General features: G+C 39.0%; 1 protein-coding gene across 14 annotated transcripts in view; it reads left to right on the forward strand.

The window, feature by feature from the left end:
• Positions 1 to 247: 247 nt before the first annotated feature.
• Positions 248 to 23,747, forward strand: part of DMD (dystrophin) — a 1,154,126-nt gene continuing 1,130,626 nt past the window's right edge. For 9 of the 14 annotated variants that reach the window (XM_085210257.1, XM_085210277.1, XM_085210286.1 and 6 more), the window contains exon 1: positions 248 to 417. In XM_085210257.1, coding sequence (XP_085066383.1) covers positions 327 to 417 — 91 coding nt within the window. In that variant the 5' untranslated portion in view covers positions 248 to 326. The remainder of the gene's footprint in view (positions 418 to 23,747) is intronic. The other 5 variants (XM_085210265.1, XM_085210314.1, XM_085210303.1 and 2 more) reach the window with 2 other exon arrangements.

Raw genomic sequence — 23,747 nt, forward strand, 5'->3', positions numbered from 1 at the left:
AGCCGAAATGCCCCCTTTGCGCCCTCACGCATTGCTGCTCAGGGTCAGCCCGCAGCGAGAAGAAAGCCGCAGGGATAGCGGTTCGGTTCTCGCGGGTTGCCTGGCTGCTTCCTGCCCCTCGGCAGCCCCGGGGGCCCATTTGCTTGCTAATTGCTCCTCTCGCATCGATTGGGCGGGGGCGGGGGGTGCCGGCGGCTCTATTTCAGGGCGGACGGCGGCGCTGGGCACCTGTCCTGTCCCGTCCCGGTCTTCTTGGACGCACCGTTCCCGCCGCCCCTGCCCCGCTCATCCCGCGGCACTCCCCACCTCTCTCCTCAGCCACGCACATGGCTGACGCGGGGCTCCCCGGGCCCGCTGCCTCCGCCGGGGAGGACCCGGCCGCCGACGAGTTCCGCGATATCATCCGCAGCCGCTCCGGTAGGCGCCCGCACTCTGAGCTTCTCCCCCTCAGCCCGGCGGGGTCGGTCCCGGCGAGGGGGGAGCGCGGCAGGGCGCGGGCTGGCTTTTTTCTCGTGGTTTTCTTTCTTTTTTTCTTTCTTTCTTTCTTTCTTTTTTTTTTTTTTTCTTTATTAATTTAACTTTACCTTGCTCTGCAGTTTTAGTTTAGTTGGGCTTTTTTTGTTGTTGATTTTTTCCGTAGTGGCAGCAGCCCGGGTGGCGGCTCTTCTGTTGCGAGCGGTGTTGTAGCTGCGAGCGGCAGCAGCCGTACCGTTCCCGCAGAGGGTAGAGGATAAAGTTTCAGGTGCCTCGACTCTTTTTTGCTTAATCCTGGAAAGAAACCAAATCCATGGTAGTAAAGGTATTTATAGACCATTCAGCCTTTACTCATTTGCAACACAAGTGCTCGGGGAGCTGCAATGAATTTAACTCCTTTGGAAGCTGTATGTGCTGGCCCAATAAGCGAGCTGTACTATAACGGTGCTTTTGTGCAGTTGGAAAATGTCTGAAAGTTCTCTGTTTTGTCTAAGAAACAGCAGTGACGACCCAGTGCATGTTATACTTCATAGAATAGTTAGAGCTGGTGTGGGAAGTTGAACTTGGAAAGTGCTGGGGTGGTGGTGAGCAAGGCAAACTTTCTGTGAGAGGTTTTGTGAGTATTGTCTTTATCCTAGTGAGGTAAAAGTACCTTGAAGCCATACTTTGTGCTTGCATACTGAAGTGTCAGTAGTGTGCTTCTTGGGTTGAAGACTTGCTCTTGTAGCAAAGAGCTTCCTTTCATGTTCTAAGCATCCTGCGCTGTTTGATAAGACTACTTCTTCAGTGCAGCATTTAGAGGGCAGTGTATTCATAGAATCCTGAAGGTTTGAAAAGACCTCTAAGATCCTCTAGTCCGAATGTCCACCTACTACCAGTGTTGCACACCTGTTGCTCTGGTGGGAGTAACCTGTGATATAAAGTTGGGTGGCTGTTGTGTTTGTTGCTGTTGTTATCTTTTCTGTTATTTTTTTTTATGAAGATTTGCTTCTGGCTCCCAGGGTATGTCTTGTTCTGTAAGTTCCTGCCTGGTGAGCTGTCCCCACAGCCATTCCTGGTTAAGCTGCTGCCAGGGATGACCTTTACAGCAGCGCGTGATCCCAGTTCCATACTTAGCTCACTCTATAGTTTGGGGGGTATGGAATGCAAGATGAATGCAGCAGCAAGCAAAGAACTGTTAATTTCAAAGAGTATTCTATTAGCGTATGACTGTTATTGGTTTGGAGACAGACAACCTGTGACTTTTGGGGAAAAAGTGGCTTTCAAGTCCTTACAGTTCCTAGAAGTTAATAACTTCATTGTTAGATGTTTATGGCCGTATGAGCTAATAGAGGTTTTGTTTCCTCCATTTTTTTTCTCATAGCTAACAACTGCTTTCAGGGTTCAGCTGGCTTTACTGTTACAAAAAATCATGATTGAGAGCAGGCACTTTCTGATAAGTGTGGTTTTTACCTATGGATTTCCCAGTAATAACAAGAGAGATCTTAAAATGTTTCACTTTGAAAGTCCATTTCCAAACAGAGTTTGGTGCCAACTGTTGTTTAGTATCATAATATGTGTAATATCCCACATGACTCTAATTTATTTGCTGGTTTCCTGCTATAGAGTTGCTTTAGAATTTAAATGCTAGCAATGCACATGAAAAAAAAAAAAAAAAAACATTTGTTCTTTTTAATTGGTCACAATTCCCTTGTTTATTCTGTACGATTAATCAGAAACAGCATGAGTTCAGGGATCATAGAATTGTCCCAGATGTTTATAAGCCTGAAGAGATGAAAACATGCAGTTTCCATGGCCATTTTCATTGCAGGTGCATGCCTCTTTTTCTTTTCCAAGCAGCATACCCCATGGTGATCTCTTATTTCTGCTTAGCTATCATTGTTTTAATCTAACTTATTAAGATTTGACTCCAACTTAGAGACAAATAGTAAGCTGAGACTGGGTTTGTGCAAGGAAGCTAAGAAGAGCTTGGTGAGCTCATGCTTGTAAGCCTGTGGATAGGTTCATATTATTTTAGAGCGTTCTGTAACCTGCTAGCTAGGTAGGGCACTTGTGTGGTTGTAATCCTTCATGTGTTTGGACCTGTGTTCATCATAAAAGATTTTGAATTGGAGACTATAAAAGGGTTTCTTGGGAGTGGTAAGGATGATGTTTGGACTTAAATGATCCTAGTCTTTTCCAGCCTTAATGATTTTATAATAAAGATGCTAAATTGTGTTCAGTTGCCCTTCTTTGGCCTGCAGAAAAGATTCTGTAGCCCAGCAAGGAAGTTCTCAGTGACTGAAAATGAAGCTAGTGCAGTAAGGTCATGGAGACTTAAGACACAGAAAACCAAAGGAGGTTTGAGATTCTATCCCACTTGTTTTTCATTCTGTTTGTATTAATTTCATGCTTTGGGGGTCTGCTACTTTCTGAAATGGTACAGAGGAAGATTTTGCCCTCTTGAATATAAGACGTAATCTTTGTAGGAGTAGGATTTGCCTTTTTGTGAAGTTAGAGAAAAGATAGGGCAGAATATTTTATGTATGGCCATACTGAAATTTCCCACATTCTATGAGGTCTCATTCAAAAGCTTAAAACACCAGTATTTTAATGAAGTGAATGGGATGATGCAGGTAATGTTGGTCGGGGCATCCTACTGTCAATTTAGGTAAAATAAATTGAATCCTTGTTTCTTCCAATTATGTGAAGAAAAAAAGTTAAAATCAAAGTGATTAGTGAACATTAATGAAAAGCAGGTGTTGTCAAATACTTCTACTAACAAACTTTCTTGAAAGTTTCTTTCACTATGACACAAATTAATATTAAAAAAAAAAAAAGTCTAGTAAATTGTTTAAAACCCACAAAACAGCTGCACTGCAAAAGTTGCATAGGGGAATAGTAATGGAATTGGTTGTCTCAGTTGTATCTCCACAGGGATAAGCTCTGGTTTCAACACTAACTCATCATTTTTCACTTCTGCTCACACAGATGGTTTTGGGTTGCCTGGATGTTCCAAGAAGATTAATTCCTACACTTTTTACTTGTATGAAGAATGCAGACTGTGCTTTTGGTATGAGGGTTGGCATGGGGGAAGAAAATGCAATGGTTATTGTGGGTTCAATATATTCTTGTAGTGCAGTAACTGCAAAATGGGTGTAGGAAAGTTGTTTTTAACTTGTGTGTATGGTATGGCTGGCTAATATATCAGAATCACTGGTTATCCTTAAGCAGTTTAAATGTGTATTTAATATATGTATTAATATTTATATATATATTTAAAGTCAACAATAAGAAACAGATTGACAAAAACTAGGAACTATGGCAAATGATAGTGGAGGTCAGCCACTATTTTGGGAATTGAGTTTTTTAGTTTGAGTATGTTCATAGGCAGAAAATCCTGAGTGCTGAAGGCATAGCAGAAGCCAAAAAGTGAAAGCTAACAAATTCAAATTAAGGCATGCAAGATGTTGAGCAGTGAAGGTTAACTTCTGGGGCTAGATCTCCTATTTATAGTGATATTCAGCCCAGCAGTTTATACTTCTTTCCAAGTTAGGTTTTGTCTGTGTGTAGGTTACTGAACTCCATGCCTAAGAGTCAGTCATAAATCATCAGCACAGCCATCTGTCTCATGAGCACTTCTGGCCATAGCTGTGTTCACTAGTGAAACTTCTGTTAATGAAAGAGATTTTTACGGAGCTCTTCAGCTTAATGCTTACTGCAGAACTGAACCTTCCCCAGAACTGACTCAGCACCTTGCTCCTTGCTGGTGTGGGTCCTTTGCTGAGCATCTTCCCTGTGCTGTGTGTGGGGCAATGCTTAAAATATCAGTGCTGAAAAACAGAATTAGTGGAGTTGCTGGAGTTCAAATGGACCCCCAAAGGCAGTGTAGTCCAACTCCCTCGCAATGAACACCTGCAGCTAGATCAGGTTATTCAGAGCCTCATCCAGCCTGACCTTCAGTGTCTCCAGAGACAGGGCATCCACCACCTCTCTGGGCAACCTGTTCCATCTGGGAGCAGCCTGAGGTGGATCCAGGTAGATGTTAAGTTAGTATTAGCAAAAGGGCAGGAGAATAACTGCAAACACAGCATGAAATAAGTTGCAGTCATTTCCTGCTTATGAAGTGAGCCTGTCTGGCGAATTTGGGTCTTCAGTGTATCATGCTTAATGTTGTGATTATTGAACACATGGACACGGTACTACTTGCTGCATTGGGAAGCTGTGAAACATAAAACCTTTCTTTAATTGAATTTCTCTGAAGAGCATGTGGCTTCCATTGCCTTAGGATTTCTTTACTAGCTTTATAATCAAGTATCATGATCATATCTAGAATGTATTTAGATGCTTACTACATGAAAAGTGCACTTGGAATAATTGTTTAAAAACGAATGTAAATAAAATTCTGGCATCTTTCTGCAATGAAAATATGCACACAATAAATACTTTGTGAATCATTCATTAAATTGATGGGGCTTCCTTGTTACTGTTTCAGAATTTAGAAACTGCAGTCATCATTTTTCACTAAAAGCCCTCTAATTTTGTCACTCTTTCATACGTGGCTTTAGAACAAGGGCTTAAGACCTCATTTGTTCTTGAATTCTTTTTAAAAAAATATGCACATCCAGTTCAAGCTGCTGTTATAGCATGATGACTTTGCTTAGAGGAATGGTTTGGCATGGTTCAGGGTTTATAAGGATATGATCCTCTCCAGTTCTGCATTCCCACTGAGATGTTGCCATGGCTTGAGGTTTTAACTGGAAGACAGCTGGTCATAATACACAGAAGTAATTGTTGAACAGGAATTAGCGTTAAACAGAATTGAGCAAGTACATACACTTGGTTTCCTATTGTACTTCAATGCCATAAAAAGATATAGATGCAGTAGGTAGAGCATTTATAGAGAGCTGTATGTGGTGATGCTTTCTCCTTTTTCCTACCTGTTCCTGCCCACTCTCACTGAGCACTATCAGTGTGGGAGCTCTTGATGTTCACAGCCTGAGTCACTTGTCCCAGACTAGGTAGCCTGAGGAGTGTCTCTGCTCTCTGTGCTCAAGCATCTACGAGTCTGCTCTAAAGAGTACAGAAAGAGAAAGCACAGGGTGGCCCTCATCTTGCTTGACAGTAGGGTGTGCCCAACTTTCCCTTCTAGATGACTACATCTCTTTGTACATGTGGTGGAAAACAATCAGGAAAGCAAAAATGCTGTATTTGAGGCTTCCTGTGATGAGGTGTGCCATAACAGTGCTGTGATGTAAGTGTGCCAGTGGGGTGGGATAGAGTGTTTGCTGTGTCTGGGTACATGTGCCACTCACTGTGTGAGGGTGCTAAAATGGCATTTGGGGGATGCTTCTGGGTGGGAAGATGAGAGTAATCTCTGAATCTGAGCTCTTGTGGCATGCTTGCAAGGCACTGCTGCTCAAGCTGCAAGGAGCTGGGTTCCCTTCAAAAGTAAAAGAAATATCTTTGTGTCTGCTGAAAGTGGGTATTTGGTTTTAATGAATTGCAGCCAGTGCTCTGCAAGAAAGGGAGACTGGTATGTGATAACTGTACTTCTGAACGTGCTGTGTATGGGAAGAACTGTAGATGTTCTCCAAAATGAGACTAAAGGCTGAGCCAAGCTGCCCTGTGAGGCAAAGTGTGAGGTTTTAAAGCTTATAAATCTACTAAAATGACTGTGTATTATGTCTTTGAATATAAATGTGTATTTCTGTATCTTTAAAAATTTGGATGGATATACTGGCATATCAAAAAAGAAACTGTGCTGGCAACTCTAAATGAAATAAAAATATGTATATAAAGTATTTGCTCTCTGTTTCTTGGCCTTACTTATTCAGCTGTGGCTTTGTGGGACGCTTGCATTGTGCAAAGCAATTGTAGAATGAGTTGATAGCAATGAAGTTGCAATATCCTCATGTTCATCCCACTTTGTGTCAGTGCAGGTTGTAGCATTACTGGTCTTGGAAGCAGAATGAAGTGCTGATTATAGCCTGTATCCGAACGTTTATCAACTTGAGGCTTCTGGTAATGTTTGCAATTGCAGCCTGTAACGGTGTCTTGTAAGGTGCAAAAGGTAATTTTTTAACTCTCCAGTTTAAATCTGTAAAAGAATTCCTTCAGTGAAATCAAAAGGATTTTTCTGAATTCATTACTTCATCCTGTGCTGTGAAATATTATGTACAAATTAAGACCCCAATAAAACTAGATTAAAATATTTATTCTTCTCTCATGTTGGGAGTCAGCTTCCAGGCTGGTTCGTTTTTCTTATTTCAAGATATCGCCATTATTTCTATTATACTTGGCAGACTTCATTCCTTTTTATCATGAGGAGAATCTAACTGCACAGTACAATCTCCTTGTCTTAGTAAAGAGGATACCTTACTCTGGAGGCTGAAAAAGTGACCTTTGGATACTCAAGTGGTTTTTTTTTTTTTTTTTTTTTTGCCATTTATTGAGTGTATATATTGCGCATTTAAAAACTACAGGGTATGATTGCTTGTGGCTTCTGTTAGCATTGTCATCTCAATCTGAACAGAACTGGAGGAGGGGAGGAGGGAAACAGCTGTTAAAAGGCTTCAAAAGTTAACTGCTGTTAAGTAATAGTCTCTTTGAATGGAGAAATGCTCACTCGAGCATTTATGAAAGCTCATCTAAACAACAACTTAGTTAATATCTAATATCTTGCTCTTTAAATATCTGTATTTTTGTGAGTTTCTTGCCTTCTGTATACTGTTTCCTTGGCAACAATATTTTTGTACTGTAAGAAATTCTGATATTTCAAATGTAAATCTACAGAGCCACTATAGGTTTCTGAAAACTAGATTTAGAAACACTTCTGTAATTTGAATTTCAAACTGGGAGAGCTCAGTTCAGCGGTTCTCCTATCTTCTGCCTTTTTAAGGTAGGAATCATCACTGACTTGAAGAAAATGATTTATTAATGGTCATCAGCCGTGGGTGGGGGGGGGAAGGGGTGGGTGGAACTGGTATTAATTAACTTAAAAGTATGATTATCCTTTCCTTGTGAAAGCAACTTATTTCCTACCATGTAACAATGTGTTGCTGTGTAGTGTTACATGCATTGTTCAATCTGTGATTACTTTAAACAAACAACGCACAACTCCCTACCTCATATTTCTAGTGTTTGGTGAGCAGTCTTGTTTTCTGTAATCTGGCAGAGGTATTGTACTAAATTTCAAGGTTAGTTTTCTGCTGTCCTTATTATCCTATATGATTGATAGCAAGAGCATGATGTGATTGAGTTATGCTGCAGCATGCAATCAGATACCATAAATAGTATTATCTACATAACATCTTGGAAGTGGTTGCTGAGATGCTTCTAAAGTGCACTTTGGCTTGCATGTGGAAGCTGTAGTTTAGATCATCATTTTAAAATATCACTCTGTTTAGTATGTAGATAATACTCTGGTCAGCTAACTTACTTTCTTGTTTAGAAGGATGATTAAATTGTAAAGATGTGTACATTAAGTATGGCAGGTTTATTTTGCTCATAGCTTGTAAAAACTATTTTGCCTATTGCCCAGTACAGCTTGCTTAGCAAACAGTCTGCTATACCAAGAGAGCACAATGGGAGGTATTTAAGACTCTTGTCTTGTGTTGCAATTTTGATTTTTAGCTTGTAGATGGAGAAAAAGAGGAAAAAGCAATGTAAAACACTTTATATAAAGCTAGTGTTGTACCTAAGCTTAAGAGAATGAGGAAGAGTAACAGCTATAAAGAATGCCAGTTAGTGAAAACTTCTGCCTGAGCTGAGACCCCAAATCAGTTTGCTGCAAAGACTGTCTGGCACTTTTCTATTCAAAGAGCAGAGTGCTTTTGTAAAACAATCCCTTTATCTCAAAGCAGCATATTAATGAGCAATCAACTGAAGCAAAGCTGCGTGCTGTTACTTCATGATTTTGACATTACCTTTTTGTTAGGTGATGGAGTCTGCCCTTCTTATTCTCTAATACCAAGAAAAACTTGTTGTTTTCTTTCTTGGGGCTTATCAAACTGGATGCAATAGATTAATAATCATTAAGGTTGAAAAGACCACTAAGATCATCTACTCCAACTATTAACCCACGCACGTGACTGCTTCAGACCACATCACTCAGTGTGACATCTACGTGTTTCTTGAACACCCCCAGGGATGGCGATTGCACTGCCTCCCCTGGGCAGCCTGTGCCACTGCCTCACTGCTCTTCCCGAGAAGAATTTTTTTAATACAGAATTACCAAGGTTGGAAAAGGTTCCAAGATCATCCAGTCCAACTGTCCATTTACCACCAATGTTTCCCTAGTAAACCTTGTCCCCTAGTACAAAATCTAAATGTTTATTGAACATTTCAGGGGCAGTAATTCAATCCCTTCCCTGGGCAACTCATTCCGGTGCCTGACAACTCTTTTGGAGCAGGAATTTTTCCTTATGTCCAACCTGAATCTCTCCTGGTAGGGGAGAGGCCATTCCCTCTTGTCTTTCCACTGTGACCTGGGTGAAGAGGCTGATTCCCCACCTGGCCACCACTTCCTTTCAGATGGTTGTAGTGAGCAGTAAGGCCTCCTCTGCACCTGTGACCTCCTGGATTTAACTCCATTCACCACCATTTTATGGGCCTGGCCATCCAGCCAGTTCTTTACCCACCAAGAAATGTACCTGTCCAAGCCATGGGCTGTCAGCTTCTCTAGGAGAATACAGTGGGAGACAGTTCAAAGGCTGCAGTCTAGATAGGTTACATCCACAGCCTTTTGCTCATCCACCAGATGGGTCACTCAATCTGAGAAAGAGATCAATCAGAAACTGAACACAGTACTTGAGATGCGGCCTCAGCAGTGCAGAGTATGGAGGGATGATCACCTCCCTGGTACTGCTGATTGCACTATTTCTGACACAAGCTGGGAGATGCTGTTGGCCTTCTTAGTGCTGTTAACTAACACCCTCAGGTCTTTTCACTTAGCATATCTTTTCAGCCACTCTATCCCAAGCCTGTAGTGATGCATGGTTTTTGTAACTGGACCTGGTACTCAGTTTTGTTAAAGCTCAGACAGTTAGACTCAGCCCATGAATCCAAACTATAATGATCCCTCTCTAGGGCCTTCCTGTTCTCAGGTAGATCAATACTTCATCCCAACTTGATGCAAACTTACTGAGGGAGATTCTGGTTTCATGTCACAAAATTGGTAGGAGTAGACAAGTGTAATGAAGCTGTCTACAGAGTTTATGTTCAATAGAATTTGTTCTCAGTAGATGTGGACCATGAGAATTCTCCATGAAGTGTCATCAGCCTTGCAGGTCATGTATGAAGTGCAAATGTTTTACACCTGTGACCTAAGCCTAGGCTGAAGACTGTTTTTTTTTTTTTTTTTTTTTTTCAATCCCAAGCATACCTTATAATTATGGGGACATCCTTGCTTTAGATTGTCTAGCATGCATTCATGTTCCTAGTAAAGTTAGCAAATGGAAGAATGAAATCTATATAGTTTTCTTTGTTTTTTGTTGTCCTTTTTCACCCCTGATAATTAGGCTAATTCTGCTAGATTTGCATGATCTTTTTCCTTTTATCTCAAGTCTAATGTTTTGCTGAATGCTGTGGGGGAAAAGAGTGTAGGACTAGAAACATGCAATTCAAAATATCAAACTGCTCAGTGGAATGTTAGCTTGACTCTCACTGATTACTGTAGGGCTTCACTTTGACTGAAGTGTTGATGTGTTGCAAAATTCATTTGAATCTGCAGAGAGATTGGCTGCCTGTTACGGATACTTTGCTCAGGACTTCCTGAAATTGTCATGCAGAGGAAGAACAATTCTGGTGTCTATGAAGGAACTTCACGTTCTGCTTGCTAATCCTTCTTGCATTTGTTCAATGTATGTTGGTGCAGTCATATTTCTTAAAGGGAGTACTTAAGTACTTAAAGGGAGCTTATAAACAGGAGGGAGACCAACTTTTACATGATCTGATAGTGATAGGACAAAGGGGAATGATTTAAAACTAAAATGGGAGATTTAGGTTGGAAATTAATAAGAAAATCTTTACTCAGAGGGCAGTGAGGCCTCACACAGGCTGCCCACAGGAGATATGGATGTCCCATCCTTGGAGGTGCTCAAGGCTGATTTGTCTGGGGCCCTGGGCATCCTGAGCTGGTGTTTTTTTTCTTTTTGCAGCTCTAAAGATGGCCAGTAGTGCAGAATAGAGCTACTGGCTGAGGACTGGTACTGCTGCACTGAAATGTATTGCTTAGCATCTGCATGCTGGCTTCCACAGAGCTGTGCAGTGTGCACATAACCCAGTTTTGCTTCTGTTGAGGCAGGCTTCCTTCTAGGTACGAAAAGTATTTAGAGAATTTGGGTTGTAAGAGGTAATCAGAGGATACACAGGATACTAATTGTATTCTAAAATCCTATAGTAAAAGTTTATTAACTTCTTCTCTGTCCCCCCTCCCCCCTCTTGGTAAAACTTTTGCAGAGATCTTTTCCTTTGAATATAAACAAATGGGTAAATGTGATGGCCCTTTGTCAGTCTTCTGCCTTCTTGCTGAACAGTTCTGTGTGATCTTCTACAGAATAACATTTTCACATATTTCTGCCAGCTGTCCTGCTACTCAGAGAAATGAGCCCACAAATGGCAGGTGAAGTGCTAATTTGTATGGTAGTGTAGAAAATTAATTTGTTGTTCTGATTGCCATTTGGCTGACGGTTAATCAGAGGCATAAACGCTAACTTGCAAAACTGAGAAGTCAAACTCTATACATATGAGTTGTAGACTCTTTTCATCAAGTTTTTCTTCATGAGTCCTATGACTTCTTCCAGATAATAAATTCCCAATTGAGAATGGGAATAGCAAATCTATTTCCATTTTTTTAAACTCTTATCTCCTTCAGGATATTAAAAAAAAAAAAAAAAGCCACCTACAGCAGATAATTTCCTGCTCCCTCCCCTCCTCCTGAAATTGGCTCTAAAGTAATTCTAGACTAATATACACTTATGTGAAACATTCTGCTTGGAAGTGCTCAGTGATTTGATGTGTCAGGATTCCAGTCATCTGTTGTGGGAAAGAAGGTACTGTGCATAGGTATGGGACTACTGCATTCAAACAACATTGATATTCAAGATATAAGCACTCAGCATCTACAAATCTTGAATATCTTTAAAGCTCCAGTGTTGTAAAAGCAGTGTATTGTGCACTGCCTTTTAAAAACAATTAGTTATGTGTAATTGATATTAACAGTGTCTTTCATCTACCATAGCTGTTATGAAGTGCTTCTGAATTTGAAAAACACTTTGTGAAACTGTTTTGCAGATCATTCAGGGCATTGGTTATAATAATGATAAGGGATATTTTTGAGGTATGAATCTGTATGAATACTAAGATTCCAACTTTGTTATGAAAGATGAGCCTAGTCCTCCTTGTTCCAAAATGTTAAACCTTCCAGTACCCTAAATAGAAAAGGCTGTACTTCAAACTACAGAGAAATGGCACTTAAAATTTGTGCTTTGTCATTCATGAGTACTGCTTGTACAGCTGGCTGAAAGAAGATTCTTCTATATGAAACTGAAAGAATTCTTATTGTAGTAAATATGCTTTTTAGTAAGAAAAACAAAGTTCACCATGAATTGCATGCCGCAAAGCGAAGAGTCCAAATTTCAGCTGTTAGGGGCAACAGTATAACCCATAACAGGGACTGATGAACCTTCTCCTCAATACAAGATTGTGTGGAAAAGGTATAAAATACCTGAAAATCTTCATGTTGTCATACTAGATTGCCTTTGATTCCTAGGATCTATCAGGCTAATTTTGCCCTGATAATAGTAGTGTGATATGTAGCACTTCTGTCTTTGTGGCGTTGATTAACTGCTGTTAAATCTGCTTGTAATTGAACAAGATTAATCATATTTAGAATGTGACCACCTATTCTCTAGTTACATGCAGCTTTACTTCACATTTGCACTCTCAGCCTAACTTCTGGAGCGGGCCTTTCCCAAAATTCGGAAGATGCTTCAGCAGGTGCACCTCCTTCTGGGGCAGATGTATCCCTGCTGTGTACCTGAGAGCTTGATTTTTACACCTCCTTTCTATGGATGTGAGGGTCTTACCACAACTTCATGCAGTTTATTGAAAACTACTTGCTGGTAACTACCTACCTGCAGCAGATAAGGCTGCAGTTGAAGCACGGGCTGCTCTTGGATGTTGTGTTTACCAGCAGCCTAGTCCGTAGATGGGCTGTACAGCACTCTGTCACTATACTATTCTGGAGAGTGTTGGCACCTCTGGAAATGGAGTAGCATGTGAATATTAATGTATTCTGAAAACAAGTCTGGCTGTCATAGCACCTGAGTAGTTGAAGGTGGAGGTGGTTGGGTATTGCAGTGAGTATGTGGGGGCTGTCTAGCTGGAAAGGGGAAGGCTGGCTTGTTTGCTGCAAATGTTCTGCCTGCGGTTCCTTGCCAGAGACAATTCTGTTAATAAAAGGATGATGCCTTAAAATAGATAAATGTATTCCCTGTATATAATATCATAAATGTGTGGTGGGTAGTGTGATTATTGGAGTGCTGAGTTAGTTGAGTATTCTGCTATAAAATTAACAGTTAAATACAGCTAAAACAAAGAGTATCCTACATGCTTTTATCTAGAAAAGTACAAAACTTGCTAAGAGTTACTGTTGGAGAAATTTTTAGATGTTAAAACTGACGGTGACTGGATGGGCAGGAAAATGTAATTTTCTCCTGTCTCAGGTATATGAGATACATACATACATGTGCATACTCTGAAGGAGAGGTGGTGGGAAGGAAATCCAATTTCCTTTCAAGTTCCTTATTAAATATTTTCATGTAATTCAATTAGGATGCTGTTGGCAGCAGTTTATAGAACACTTGTCAAAGTAAAGAGTAACTTGGCATATTTTGTTCTCAGATCTTCAAGTGCCAAGTTATTTAAATCCAATCAAATCCTAAAATTTGCACTGGAATTAAACCTAAGTAACTTTTTTTTTTTAATAAGAGCATACCTGTGAAGGAACTGACATTGCAAGATTTTCATGCAGGCATGTGACTGGAATGAGGATATCCCTTTACAAGTTTGTTCTGAGCCAGAAATTGCATGTATGCAGCTTACTTAGTGAAGCAATGATCCAGGTAGGTAGACCTGATTGAACCAAATGGTAACAAAGCTTGTGAATTGCCTAGGTAACATTATGCATGGCATTTGATCTGTTATTTCTCTTAGCCTTGATGGTAAGCTGATTCTCTACTGCTCTTCAGAAGAACTTAAAAAACTGAACATAGCTGCTGCTTCAGTGTACATATCAGTGTTCAAAGATGGATTGCTTAAGCATGAGCTAAGGGGCATTGGAGTTGATTATCAAAAGCATTTGCAAGTGTGTGTATATATGCGTTTTAAATTTATTTATTTAACATAGGAAACATGCTTGATGTTAATAGTCAACCAGATCAAGTTTATATCATGAAAAATTTTGTATTTGATATTCGTATTATTTGAATATTGAGACAGATTTCAGTTCATTGAAGTTTACTGCCAGTGCCTTTGGATAATTCACTTTGAAGATATATTACTGATACTCATTGCTTTTGGATTAATTATGAAATGTTTCATAGTATATAATACTTCCTACAAATAGTCTTGCTTATGACACTTGTGGTATGATTCCAAACTCCAGTGTTCTGTCCAATGAATGCATTTTTGTTGACTCTTCTGTTCAATATATCTGTGCAATATTTATTTTTCAAAAGCAATAAAATACTGATTTGTGATTTAGTATAATCCTTTTTTTCAGGTATGTGTTTTCAAAGTAATAAATTACAGTAGGTTCCTGGTAAAGATAACGTAGCTTTCTTATTATAGGAGATTATTAAATACCATAAGGCACTAATTACCATACCTTTCTCTTATGTGGATACATCTTAATTACAAGGGATAATCTAGTGTTTTGAAGTCTAAAGTGAGCATATACTAATTCAGGCATAGTATCTTATTAACTTTCCTTGAAGATAATTAAATAATAAAAGATCATCATGAAAAAATACCTTCCTTTAATTGGGGTCATGTTTTAATGGTCCAGAAATGCATCTTCCATTCTAGAGTATCCATTACTTAAAAGAGCAGTGGACCAAGCTTCTTTGCTTAGCAGAGGTAATTCTGAGATAGTTTATAATGTCCTTGAATATCTCTGTACATGCTTTTATTAAAAAATATGATGCAGCATAATGAAATCATAGTTAAAAGGAAAAATTGCAAGTCATATTGATAGCAGAGTACTAGTTCTGCTTGTCTTTCCTTTCCTCTTCTTTATCGAGTCTTAACCAAAAAGTGACAGTGGAGTCAGAAGAGGAAGTACTGATGAAAGATGCACGTTGCCCTTTGCTAATATACTGTTTGATCAGAACATGTAGAATACTGATTTTTTTTCCTTACTGTTTGTTTCAATTTTGCATGGATTCAGCTCTTTTTGTTAACAACAGAGAAATTGATTTATGTGAAGTTCTCTGTCCTTTCAGAATAGGAGACTGCATTGTAAATGATTCCTGAGTTTGACTATAATTATTTACAAAACCACATCTATGGTTATTTTAAAAATACTTAAGGTTGAAAGTCATAGCCCTGAGAAAGTACCTCAGAGGTGTGTGTGTGTGTGTGTGTGCTTCTACATTCTTTCTATCCTTTGAGTTCTGCATGGTAGTCAGTACAGAAACCATGGCTAGGAAAAAACAAGTATCTAGCCATTTAACCTTGATCTATACTGTGGAAATTAAGAATGAAATGTCTGGAAAGGAAAGATCCAAGGCTTTTCATCAGTGTTTTGCATATAAGTTTTTGAACTAAGAAGAATAAAGAGGGACAAAATGTGATGGTAAGATCCATCAGATGAGTGTAGGGAGCTACTGCTTGCTTCTGAAATTGGCTCTCATCTGTTAGCAGGGCTTGGACAAGTCTTGTGATCTGCTCTCCCTCTTTGTGAAATTGGGAAAGGAAAAAATTGCACTTGAGGTAGCATTTTAGGAACATGATGAGGTATACTGGTAGAAGAAAAGCACGTTAGAGGTGTGATAACAGCTCTATTGTATTTTGTTAAATGGTGAGTAGTTAGCCAATAGGCTCTTGAGGAAACAAGATATTCTGAAACATGGAAAAGGTAGTGTAGACAATGGATTCCATTCTTTCAGCAAGACAAACCATTATTCTGTTGAGATATTTTTCCTTTAAAAGAATGAAATGGAAGAATCTTAATCTTTTTATATACTCTTAAAGTTGAAAAAGTAAAAATCAGTCAGATGACTTTTACAGTTTTCTGCTTATAGGGCAAAGGCCTGCACTAGAGGAATTTGTTTTACCATAATATTTAAGATTGGTAATGAAGGTACCACATTTTTAAGCAAAGCTTTGACCAATTTTTGTATTACTTCAATTACTTCTTCGGATAAAGAGATACATCAGTTTATGAATGCGGCTTTTAAAATACGAAACAGTTAGTAGCGGTAACTTCATTGGGGAGGGGAAATGGATGGGAACAAGCAACCTCTGTTTAAGAGGAGCACAAACAATTGTGCATAAGCCTGTGTCCTATCTGGTTCTATGCAGGAGTGCACAAGATGAACCTTTCCCTCAGGCAACATCTTCATGGTTTTTTATACTGTTCTATTGAAGAGTAGACTAAGAGCTGTGATATCTTCAAAGGAGCAAGAAAAAAAGTGAAAGCTTTCTAAGAGAATAATAGGAGTGAATTTTATGCAACTGACCAAAAAACGCGGGGAAAAGCGTGGATTGCTGTGGGTAACCCATGTACAGAATACAGAAATGCAGTGGGAATGCTAAATAATGGCCTAAAACAGTGACTGAGCACTGGGTGAGAAGGCAGGGCCAACCCAGGGGAGCTCAGCTGTATGCAGTGCTGCTGAGTGACTGGAATGTGTGCAGCCAGGATCCATCCCTTCCCAGATCTCATTCAAGGGTTGGCAGTGCAGGTGAGAGTGTTTTGCTGGAGATCCCTGCATGCTCAAGGCCTTCCAATGGTAAGCAAATTCTTCCTTTGTGTCAGAGTCCACGGCTGCTGCATTTGGGCTTGTTTTCATTCTGTGTAGCCAAAGACTTTGCCACTTTGCTATTATTGCTGTACCTTCGATCACATTATAGCATTACAATGAACTTCTAATGTTCTGGATTTGACCTCTCAACAGAAAACAAAAAAAAAAAAAAAAAAGGGGGGGACAAAGAAATTGTACACGTGGTACTATGACAATGGATGTTAGTCTAAATTTTCCTGGAGTTTGATGGAGAGTATGAAATTGTAATTAAGTTATATGGTTTACATTCTTTGGATTTTTATATAACTTCAAAAAGGTCTCTGTAAATGAATATCTTATTTGCAGAACCACATCTCCTGCTGTCAAGTTCCGGAGCAGATTATGATACTAATCCTACTTAAATGGTTATGTAACCAATTAGCGAGCAGCTAACACCTACCACTGCAGCCTTTGAAGAGTTCAGTATTCAAGAAATGTGTTGTAAAGGCAAAAGGTTGTATGGTTGAGGTTGTGGATTAGAATTTTGGTTACTTTCCTCTGCATATCTTTTTATAATTTTGAAGTATGAGATCTTCTCTTTGTTGCTAAATTCGTTGACTGACTGTAGCTAAATAAAAATCGATATTGAGTAAAAGAAGAGCCTAGAGTGGAAGGATGGATTCCCATTGCTTTACAAGACAATTTGTTACTGAAGACACCAATATATTACTGGTAGTAATTTTTCTGTGGCAATAAAATAGGAACTATAAGTTTTGTAGAGTGAAAATATAGTGTGCTTAATTGTAAACAACTGAGCTTCTTTATTCTAGAAATAAACAATGTAGGCTTCCTGTAGTTGACTTTGAGACATAAATGGCCTTTTTAAGATCATAAAAGAATGGTATTTCATGAATGCTATGTAAGTAATTGATGTTGCATTTATCTTATTTGATGTTTGGAAGTAATTTGCTTAGAGGCTAAGCTTTTTAAGGTTAGTTTACTGTTATATCCTCTTGCAGAGATTTGTGGAGTAAATATTAAAATATCAGCATGCTACAAGTAAGGCTTCTAAGTCTGTTCCTTTAAAGGAAGATTTGAGATTCTTATATTATCAGATGATTTACTTTAGTGGGTTTTGATCCTTTCTGTGCTGCGGAGTTTGGATATATTTCAACTGAGCATGAGACTTGAAAAGCTATACAACTTTAAGTCAGTGCTACATTGAGGTAACTAACCCTGTCAAGTTACCATTTCTTAAAAAAAAAAAAAAAGTGGGAACATCCACCAAAACAAAAACAAACAAACAAACAAACAAAAAAAAAAAAACACAAAACCCCCACAGCCAACCTCCAAATAACTTCAGCTTTTCTGTTCGAGTCAGATCCAAATACTTGAGCTTAGCTTCTGCTCCTGCACCCATGAGTTCTGGGATGAAACAGAACTCTTGGTAAGACTGTGTGATTTCCCACTTCCTAATATAGTAGAGTCAGGCTTTGTTGTTTGTTTTAATCAGATCTTTGTTCTTTTCATTATGTTGTATCATAAATTAAAACCTAGTGAGCTAGTTTGTACTAAACCCAAGTAGTTTTGAAGGTAATGAGATGGAGCCTTCTGCTACCTGCAGGATGATGTGATTCAGATTCTAACTTGTGACTAGATATGATCACTGTTGTCCAGAAGTGGAATAGGTCTCGGATGTTTGAAAAGAGGAATACAAAGGAGAACTTCTAAATTTTGGGTTTGTTTCACAGTTTTGTTTTTTATCTCTGTGATACACCCATCTGTGTTGCCTTACAAAATGTTAGCAGTACAAGCAATTCAACTTTAATAGCTCTTGCTGGAAGAGATTAGAAGGAAAGATGTGGAAAAATTTATTTGCCTTCGAAAGATTTTGAGTGCTCTTTCATAACAAGTTACTTAAATATTTAATGCAGGGTAAACAAATAGATTCTTACCTTCATAAAATATCTATTATACTGTAATAAAATATCTATTCAAAGGAGATGCATGGATTTTACAACATCACAGTAGGACTGGAAGATACTTATCAAAGGAACAGAAGTGATCAGCCAAATGGATGTGTATGTTTTAGCCTGCAAATTCTTTCTAGATCTTCAAATTAATAGAGCACACTGTAAGTTAGTGTATGTACACAGAAGTATGTTTGCATTGTGACTCTCAAGCTTACATACATATATACACAGTTGAATCTATCACGAGGAGTGTAACTTGCAATCTAATGAAATCCTCTAGGCTATAAATTTTGATGAGAAGCTGTTTTTTCAAGGTTCATATCCCGTATATCACGGTCACATGTTCTGTAAACCTGCTTTTTCAAATATTCCTTTCCCTGAAAAACCTATCTGATTTGGACTTCATTTCAGTTTATCTGTCCCTTCAATGACTGTCTTTAGGCTGAAAATACATCTGATGTGTTACGGTTGGCTCTCCTCTCAGAAAATACTTGGTCCTGCTCTAGTTTAGATACTCCCTTTTGAATCGGTTAAATTCAGGAACAAAATATAGGAGAAGCAGAGAAGCAGCAAGCTGTGGTACAGGAAGCTGCATCTTGCAGTGGCTCAGCTATGTGATTTTCTAATTCAAAGCTGTATTTTGTATACCTTCCTTCCCAATTACCAATTGCTGTACCTCTGGAGTGCAACTTCAGCTATAGAGAAAGAGATGAAAAGGGTGAAGTAAAGTTCTGCACTACAATTAATGCTCTTGTATTGGTTAACTACTTCACTGATCAGGGTGGGTTTGTGTTTTTGTTTTGTTTTTATATCAGGGCTGTCATTCAGCAATTATCAGCCCTGTGACACTATGGACTCAAATGGCATTGTAAGCTTTCTGCTTCCCCATCACTCATCCTCATCTATTGCTCATCTACGCTGCCTTTAACAGAAGGTACCCTTCTGAGTTTTGTGCTTGATTTCACACTTATTGATTTCTTTCTTTCTTAGTAATGTAGAGTTGCTTTCTGTGAAACACAAATTAAATTGATGTCAAATAAAATCCTGATAATGGGAAGGAGGTTTTAAAGTAATTTATTTAACTTCTTTGCTTGAGAGATCTGTTAATTCTTGGAACATCTCATAATAGGTTTTCTGTTTTTTTGTTTTTTTTTTTAATCCAAAAGAACTATCTTAGAACTCTGTTTTTAGTACTGTTGTAATACATCGTAATGTTTGTTTTCTCAGGCAGTTATAGATATAATTTCTAAGGTATGATTCATGTTAAGCAGAGAATTCACAGTACTCTGATTGGATATTACCAAATGAAAATTGACTTGACTGGTACTGTAGGTTGCTGGTGTAGTAGCCTACTTGCTGTATTTGTTCAGCTTTTTTGTAGGTTTGCTTAATTTAGCTTTCTGGGAGGGATATTCAACTGTTCTTATTTAATTACTAATCACTGGGAATGACTTAAAGACTGCCCCAAGACTGTACCACTGACAATGAGGATCATTATCAAAATGACACGCCAATTATGAATATGATTTTGTTGGCAGCACAAGTTGTCCTTGCAAAATGATAAATTTGGTTTCTCTTGTATGCTTTCTCTCTTGTTGAGAGTACCCTTATTTCTTTAAAAACTGAGTATTTTTCCATTTTACAATAATTTCTTTACTTAGTTCTGGCTGATGTTATTACATTCAGTGCTAACTAGTAAATAGTAGTTTGCAGTGATCAGAAAAGAGTGGAGCTTAAAAGGAAACACGGGAAAAATAAACAACTGCAGATTTATAAATATTTAAATACATTTTTTTCAGCAAAATATCTAGAATGTAGTATGTCATATAGACCTACGATGCTGTTCTCAGCTAGACTGGCAGATTGTTTGCCATGTGGTTTGCTATCATTGAGAAAGAGGAAGTGAGTCCTGACTTCAAGCTGTCAGTCTGTGAAAGAAAGTGTAGGAACCTCTAGTAGACGATTATCCGTCATTAACCACCCCACTTCAAGAGAGCTTTTACATCACCGTACTATGCCCATATTAAAACACTTGGAGCTATTCAGCCTTAAGCCCCTATCACCCTGATAGGGCCTGAGTGACGCAGACTGGTGTTTTACTCATGAGTCCCAATGACATCCACATGAGAACTGCCAGCCAGGACAGTGAAGCCCAGTTAAGTGTTACATTTCATAATCGGTCTTTATCTTATTCCTGTGTGGATAAAAGGAAACTGTCCTGTTAACAGCAAAACCCCAATTCTTCTCTCTTTCGTAGAGGGCATAACTATGTTCTGACTTTTCAGGGAGCATCCGTGTCATCCTGGCTTCTCCGTAGCAGTGTCTGAGAGGCAAGAAAAGTATCAGTCCTACCCACGGGGGCTCAGGATCCTGCTCAGACCAACCAGCTAATTCCTGATACCTGTGCCTGGCTTTCTGTAGGAGCAGGGCTCTTATCTGCCAGATCCTGAGTCAGATCTGCTTGCATCATTAGGTACTGGTATTTTATGCATTTCTGTTGGATGGTATTAATATTTATGAAGCGCTTGCTATTCAGAATTTAGGCAACATAGAGCACCTTTGGGAGCTGCTGTTCTATTACTGCCTTACCTTATAGATGAGAAAGTAAATTGGCTTGCCAAAGGGCATATGCAGTCTCTGAAGGAACCAGAAATATAACATGGATCCATCAAAGGATCCTTTTACCTGCATAGTAATACCTTTTTGCTTTAGACCTAATAGCAAGAATACTGGGGCCATGATATTGCTAAGAGCTGGCACCATTAAAAATTGATGCAGACACAAGTCATTTTTCAGGTGTAATTATCACATAGCAGCAACAGCAAGAAAGCACTGTGAAAACAGTTACTTTCTATTAGTAAATTAATGCCATAACCATGCCATCTGACTGCCTGCCAACTGAATTTTGTTTAATGTTGAATGAGCCAGAGGCAAAGATAGTAGGTCCTGTGCCAGTGCTGAAACCAGCTTGATTCTGTAACTATCTTGAATTTTCTTTCAGTGGTTTTGTCCAAAATAGTGTGCCTGTGGCACTGGACCTACAAAATAAGATGTTTATGAGTATGATCCCACCTACACAGAGTGGGGAACTGATTTGCAGTATTTGTGTTGCTAGGATTTGAGAGGCTCACACAGAAAAAGAAAATAAGTCTGATCAGCAGAGAAAAAGCATTCCTTTTATGTATTTCTCAGTCAGGAATGAGGACAATCCCTTCTTTCCCTTCTCCACCCTCCCCCTCCCCACCCCACCCAAAAAAAGGGAATAAGTAATTTGATATTTAAAATACTTTTCATTCTTAAAAGTATGTTTTGGCCTGTTGAGTCAGTATATGGTAATTTGCAGCTCTAGGGTAAATGTTAAAAGGCAGGAATATTTTACAGAAGGACTGCACCTGAAATATGAACTCTTCTAAAAACAAACAAACAAAAACAAAAACCAAAAAGTATCCAAGACTACTCACTGCTATTCTCAAAACTGGCCTCTTTTTGTCATACTACTGCAGCAGATGTGGGACATCAACAGTCTAAGTGGTGCCCTGCAGAAGCACCCTGAGAAATATTTCATCTATAATGATGTATAATTGATATATCTTCTCCTTAGTACTCTGTAACTGTATTATATTAGGAAAGCATAGCTTTGCTGCACTGTTTCACAGTGCCTGATGTGTACCACATAGCTGTGCTAGCAAGGATGAGGGTAGGAGGCATTTTACAGTGTGGTGCTTCCATAGGCTTGCCTCAGTACAGCCTTGTCCAGGATCTACAGCCTGCATTAAATGTTAAGAAGTGCTATAAGTCAAGAATTGTTTGTTAGCTGCATTTATTTTTATGCAGCTTGCTTTTCAGTGTTCTTCCCATTGCTATTAATGGCCTCTATAAAAGCTCTGGATTAAATCTTTACCAAGAATTTGATTAAGCACCAAAACACATGTAATCATAGTAGTTCTTGAAATTTGTTTTCTGACTTCTCTTGATTATCTTGCAAATCCTTCTGCCATTTTATATGCTGCTTCAAAACTATCAGTGTGGCTTGTGCTGCCAAATCAAGATGCAGGAATATACACAGATTGATGCTAGGGAGCTTAATTGAGCCGAATGACACAGGGGCCACTGTGCATATCTTAGACTGGGATGCTTGTAGGTGTCCAAGCTCTTGGGTATTGCAGATTGTTCTAGTGACTGTTTTGGGGTAGTTGGTCTTTAGTTGCTGATCACAACAGCAACGAATTGTGAATTGCTTTGTCTGGCATGTGACGAGGTTTACTGCTCCTTGGGTTCAAAGCCCTGCTTTCTGGCATACTCACCCAAAGTGTATTGAAATATCACAGCTGATTTTCAGCAGTCATCAAAACACAATTGCTGTTGGCATGGACTCAGAGAAGGCAATATATAATGTAAGTAAAGGCAGTAGGTTGCCAATTTGCTAAATGTCAGGCAGTTTGAAACCCCTTTATTTGGGTATAGGAAATACAAATAACAAGACCTGTGACATATTAATACAGTTAAACAGAGATTGATAGATTGATGTTGGCATGCCTCTCAGCCACCAGCTGCCTCATAATGATTCTCCCAGCTGTGATATGAGAAGGAATGATTTCTAGTCTTTGTCTTTAATTTTAGAGTACTTATTTATTTATGTTTTGGCAATATTTTATTTAATAGCTTGTTAAATTATTCTTATCATTCCCACAGATTTAAATATTCTTTTTTTTTTTAACAAAAGGCAGGTGATAGGTCTCAGATACCTTGCAAATGACCACTGGTCTGTGATTCCAGATAGCAGATTGAGCGAAAGAGCAGAAGGCTCTGCAGATAGTTCCTTTTTTCTTTTAACCCTTCAAGAGATCTGCACTGGGTCAGTGCATCAAAGTGAATTGTGACTGCTGATAAACCAAGGTCAGTGAAGCAGACAGCGTGCTGATTTCCTCTATTTCCTTCACCATCACTATATATCATGCACACTGGAACACCAGCCTGCTGGTATTATCCTGCCAGAAACACATGCTTGCCCTGCTAGTACATCCTCCTCTAGAGGGATAGCAGAGCTGAGAGTTGCTGTGGGTGAGTCATCTGGTAGAGCCTGTAACCAGCTTCTTTCTGAGCTTTGTCCTGTTACTGCTAGATTATTATTAGGTGGGGAATCAGTGCAGCATGAACATAATGTAGCAGTGACTTTCGTAACTTGTAATTCTTTGATCCCTGTCAGTGTCCATATTCCTGCTCGCTGCCCTCTGAGTTGTCTTTATTTCAGAGCTGTTCAGGCAAAAGTGAATATTGCTGTTTGGATGAGAAGCAACTGTGAAAGAGATGG

The sequence above is a fragment of the Meleagris gallopavo genome, chromosome 1 (genome assembly GCF_905368555.1).
Source record: "Meleagris gallopavo chromosome 1, MGAL_WU_HG_1.1, whole genome shotgun sequence".
NCBI lineage: Eukaryota > Metazoa > Chordata > Aves > Galliformes > Phasianidae > Meleagris > Meleagris gallopavo.